The sequence below is a fragment of the Myotis daubentonii genome, chromosome X (assembly GCF_963259705.1).
Source record: "Myotis daubentonii chromosome X, mMyoDau2.1, whole genome shotgun sequence".
Taxonomy (NCBI): Eukaryota; Metazoa; Chordata; class Mammalia; order Chiroptera; family Vespertilionidae; genus Myotis; species Myotis daubentonii.
Genome location: NC_081861.1, coordinates 55,757,997 through 55,761,640, shown reverse-complemented (window position 1 = coordinate 55,761,640; position 3,644 = coordinate 55,757,997). Strand labels below are relative to the sequence as shown.

The following is a 3,644-nucleotide window of genomic DNA, read 5'->3' as shown; positions in this document are numbered from 1 at the left end:
CCAAATGGTTTGTTTGCCAGAGTTGAAGAATGAATCCAAGGACAGAAGGTAGTATAGCAAAGGTGGAAATTTATTGAAGAACCAGTACAGACTTCTACATGGGGAAAGGGAAAGATTCTTACAGCACATACTCCCATGTTGGGGAGGGGGAAAGAGAAGGATTGATGTTTCTTTGCTGAATTTTTGTTTAGGGGATATGTCCAGTGGTATTAGTGGGGTATTAAAGTCCCCTACTATGACTGTATTGCTATCAATCTCTCCCTTGATATCTTCCAGAAGTTTTTTTATGTATTTGTATGCTTCTGTATTGAGTGCATATATGTTTATCAGAGTTATATCTTTTTTTTTTTTGAATTTAAAATGTTTATTCCCCTTAAAACTTTCCAAGAGGCTCGCCAGCCAGAATCCTTAATTCCCCGCCCCCCACCCTCTGAAACTCCAAGTCCACTCATCATGCGACTTCTCCCAGCCCCAGGGTCTCTGCTGGTGTAAAATACAAACCTTCCCCTCGTGGTGTTGCTCTAAATCAGGCCCCCAGTGCATGACGTGGTCACAACCGACCATTATGCAAGTGATAGGATTTGCCAAACCTCTCTCAACCTGTGTCGTGGCGTCGCGGGCGACTCATCGGTACTGTCCCACTCGATGCTGTTTATCACATCTGACAAGGGCGCTAGCATGACAGAGCGCAGAAATGAGGCCACTCCAGGGAACACGGGACCGCCGGGAAGAAAGAAGCAACGCTGGCTGGCCTTCCAGGGCCTGTTTCAACTCAAAGTCAGCTCTACTATTCACTGTCAACTTCGAGGGGCTTCACTGCGTAGTAAATCGGCTCTCAGCGAGAGAAATGAAGACACAGTGCCAGTTCCTGGGGTGATCTGTCCTCCAGGCTTCCTGGAAGGTTGTCAGCTCGCCCAGGTAAAAAACGAGGAACATACTTGGGGCTGGTAATGCTGCCGAGCTATGAGGATGGACGCTCTCCTTGTGCTCCAAAATATGACATTGAAGCCAAATATGAAATATTTGATGCAACAACTGACTTCAGGACCCTTGTAGTGCTTCCCGGACATCCTCTGGGCTCATGAAGGCACTTGCCCCGCAGCCCGAGTTTGGAGCCCGGGCGCGCTGGTGCTCGGAGCGGCCGGCGGGGAGTGGGGCTCGGGGCCGCCGCTGGGGGCCGCCGCGCGGCGGCCCGAGCTGATCCGCGCGGGGACCCACCGGCGAGAGCGACTCCCGCACCTCCAGCCCCTGGCACGCCGCGGTCGCCGGAACCGGGAGGCAGCGAGTGGGCAGGGAAGCCGCGCGCTTCGAGCCCGGAGCCTCGCTGAAGCTGACCCGGCCCCAGGCGAGCGCCCGCGTCCGTCCGCCAGGCGATCTACCCGGCGATCTGTCTACGGGCTTCAGGCAAACGCAGCCTCCGCAGATGCTGGTGGGGAAGCTGTTCGCCCGCCCGTAGCATGTTTGAGAATTGAATAAAAATCCATATAAAACAAATATTCAAATAGTTTCCATAGGAACACGTAAGTGTGACCCCATCGCATAGGCCTTCCACCTTGTTCCATCTGTGCCACCCCCACTTACAAAGACATTCCAAACTAGCAATCATTAAGTTAAGTGGTCCCCCCAAATCCCTTAAGTCAAGCTACACTCTCGTAACAGCTACAGGAATGGTGTCTACACGTTCACGCGGGCTGATGTGCAGGCTGCTGGGAGGAGCTCCATCCCGCTCTCCCAGGCACAGGACACAGGCAGGGCGCCAGCGTCCTCCTCTGCCTCAGGTGGGAAGTCGCGGTTCTGGATTTGCTGCATCAGTTGCCATGTTGGCCCTGACATCACATAGTAGATCGTTGGCCTCTGGAACCCATTGAAAGTAGAAGCAGCAGCCACGGTATAAGCACCCATGTTTTCAAAGAGCATCCAGTCCCCCACGTGCATCTCGGGCAAGCCGCAGCGCTCCACGATGCGATCGAGGCCGTCACAGGTCGGTCCCCAGATGCTGGATGAGTAGTACTTCTCATCTGGTTTGGGCCTCTTCTGCAGCAGGGGCTTCACGTGTGCGTGATCGTAGAGGATGCAGTTAAATGACCCGTACACTCCGTCGTTCACGTAATACATGAAGGTCTTCTCGCTCGACTCCTCCTCATCGTCAGAGCCCATTTGTTCCTTCAAGACCAGCTTTTTGGCAATGATGTTAACCGCAAGCGTGAAAGCTGATGCAACATAGTATCTGCCCGGCTCAGCTATGACTGTCACTCCCGAGTCTGATGGAAAATACTTGTCCAGGGCTGGGTTGATTACACTGGTGATCTCCTCAAATTTAAGCTTTGCATCCTCAGACCCAGGAAAGCCACCGCCAATGTCCAGCAGGTACATGTTGAAACCAACCTCAGCCCCCATGTCAAAGACACAGCGGGCGTCAGAGATGGCCTGCACAAAGGTCTCAGGGTCAGTACAGCCACTGCCCACGTGAAAGCTGACACCGATGACGTCGATGTTCAGCTCCCTGGCCCGCTCCAGAAGAAGCCTGCTGGTCTTGAGTGTGGCACCAAACTTAACACTGAGACGACAGACTGCTTTGGAGTCATCGGTGGCAATGCGCAACACCAGCTTTGCCTTTGGATGTGCCCTGGCAACTTTCATCAGCTCGACTTCGCTATCGAAGGTCATCATCTGGACCCCGTTATTGGCAGTGTATTTAATCTGAGACACTTGTTTACAAGGGTTTGCATAGATGATCCTCTCTGGAGGCACCCCAAGACTCTGCACCAACTGTATTTCAGTCTTGCTGGCGCAGTCAAACCCCGTCCCGATGGCAGCCAGGGTCTTCACTATGGTCCTGCTGTCGTTGCATTTGACTGCATAAAAGGGGGTGACCCGAGGAAGAGCTTTTAGCCACCGCAGATGTTTCTTTAGAATGTCTCCCAGGTCCGCAACGTAGAAGGCATCCTTGTCGTCTGAAGAAGACACTTCGTTAATTTTCTGGTCCAGGATGTCCTTGGCAGTAAAGCCCTCATCGAGGAAATGGCAGTCAAACGCTTCATCACTAACGTTGTTCACGTTCATGGTTTCTGGATGTTCCGAAACGCAACACTAAGGAAAATGAAGATGGGACTGAGGAAGTTATTGCCAGCTGTTCAGAGGCGGCTCTCCAGGAACTCCCAGTCCACGGGACACGGGTCCTCTCCGTGCAGCTGCGGGAATGCCTCGGAGCGCCGGACGCCTCACGCCGACCCCATGGAGCCGCCGCCGCCGAGCGCGCAGGACCGCCGGCCGCCCCCGTCAGCCGCCCGCCCGGCCGCCCTCCGCCTCGCTCCCTCCCGCGGAGACCGCCGGCCCGAGTGGCGCCGGAGCGCTGGCAGAGGGGCGGCGGCGGCGGAGGCTGAGGGGACTGACCGAGTTATATCTTCTTGTTGAATTTTTCTCTTTAGTATTATGAAGTGGCCTTCCTTATCTCTTGTAATGGCCTTCACTTTGAGGTCTATTTTGTCAGATATAAGTATTGCTACCCTTGCTTTTCATTTCCATTCACCTGAAAAACCTTTTTTCATCTCTTCACCATCAGTCTGTGTGAGTACTTTGTTCTGAGGTGGGTCTCCTGTAAACAGCAGATATATGGGTCATGTTTTCTTATTCACTAAGCTATT

At 53.4% G+C, this 3,644-nt stretch overlaps 1 protein-coding gene across 2 annotated transcripts; it reads right to left on the bottom strand.

The window, feature by feature from the left end:
* Positions 1 to 1,458: 1,458 nt before the first annotated feature.
* Positions 1,459 to 3,387, bottom strand: LOC132225105 (ornithine decarboxylase-like). 2 transcript variants are annotated; one of them, XM_059680338.1, is made up of 2 exons: positions 2,609 to 3,387; positions 1,459 to 2,473 (listed from the first exon to the last, which is right to left on the bottom strand). In XM_059680338.1, the coding sequence occupies exons 1-2, from the start codon at positions 3,061 to 3,063 to the stop codon at positions 1,675 to 1,677; spliced, it is 1,254 nt and encodes a 417-aa protein (XP_059536321.1). In that variant the 5' UTR covers positions 3,064 to 3,387; the 3' UTR covers positions 1,459 to 1,674. The 2 variants fall into 2 exon arrangements, with proteins under 2 accessions (XP_059536321.1, XP_059536320.1); XM_059680337.1 differs by having other exon boundaries at positions 1,461 to 3,387.
* Positions 3,388 to 3,644: the final 257 nt, after the last annotated feature.

Bases quoted from the DNA above. Each gene is read 5' to 3' on its own strand.
- LOC132225105 (XM_059680337.1), bottom strand. From the start codon at position 3,063: ATGAACGTGAACAACGTTAGTGATGAAGCGTTTGACTGCCATTTCCTC.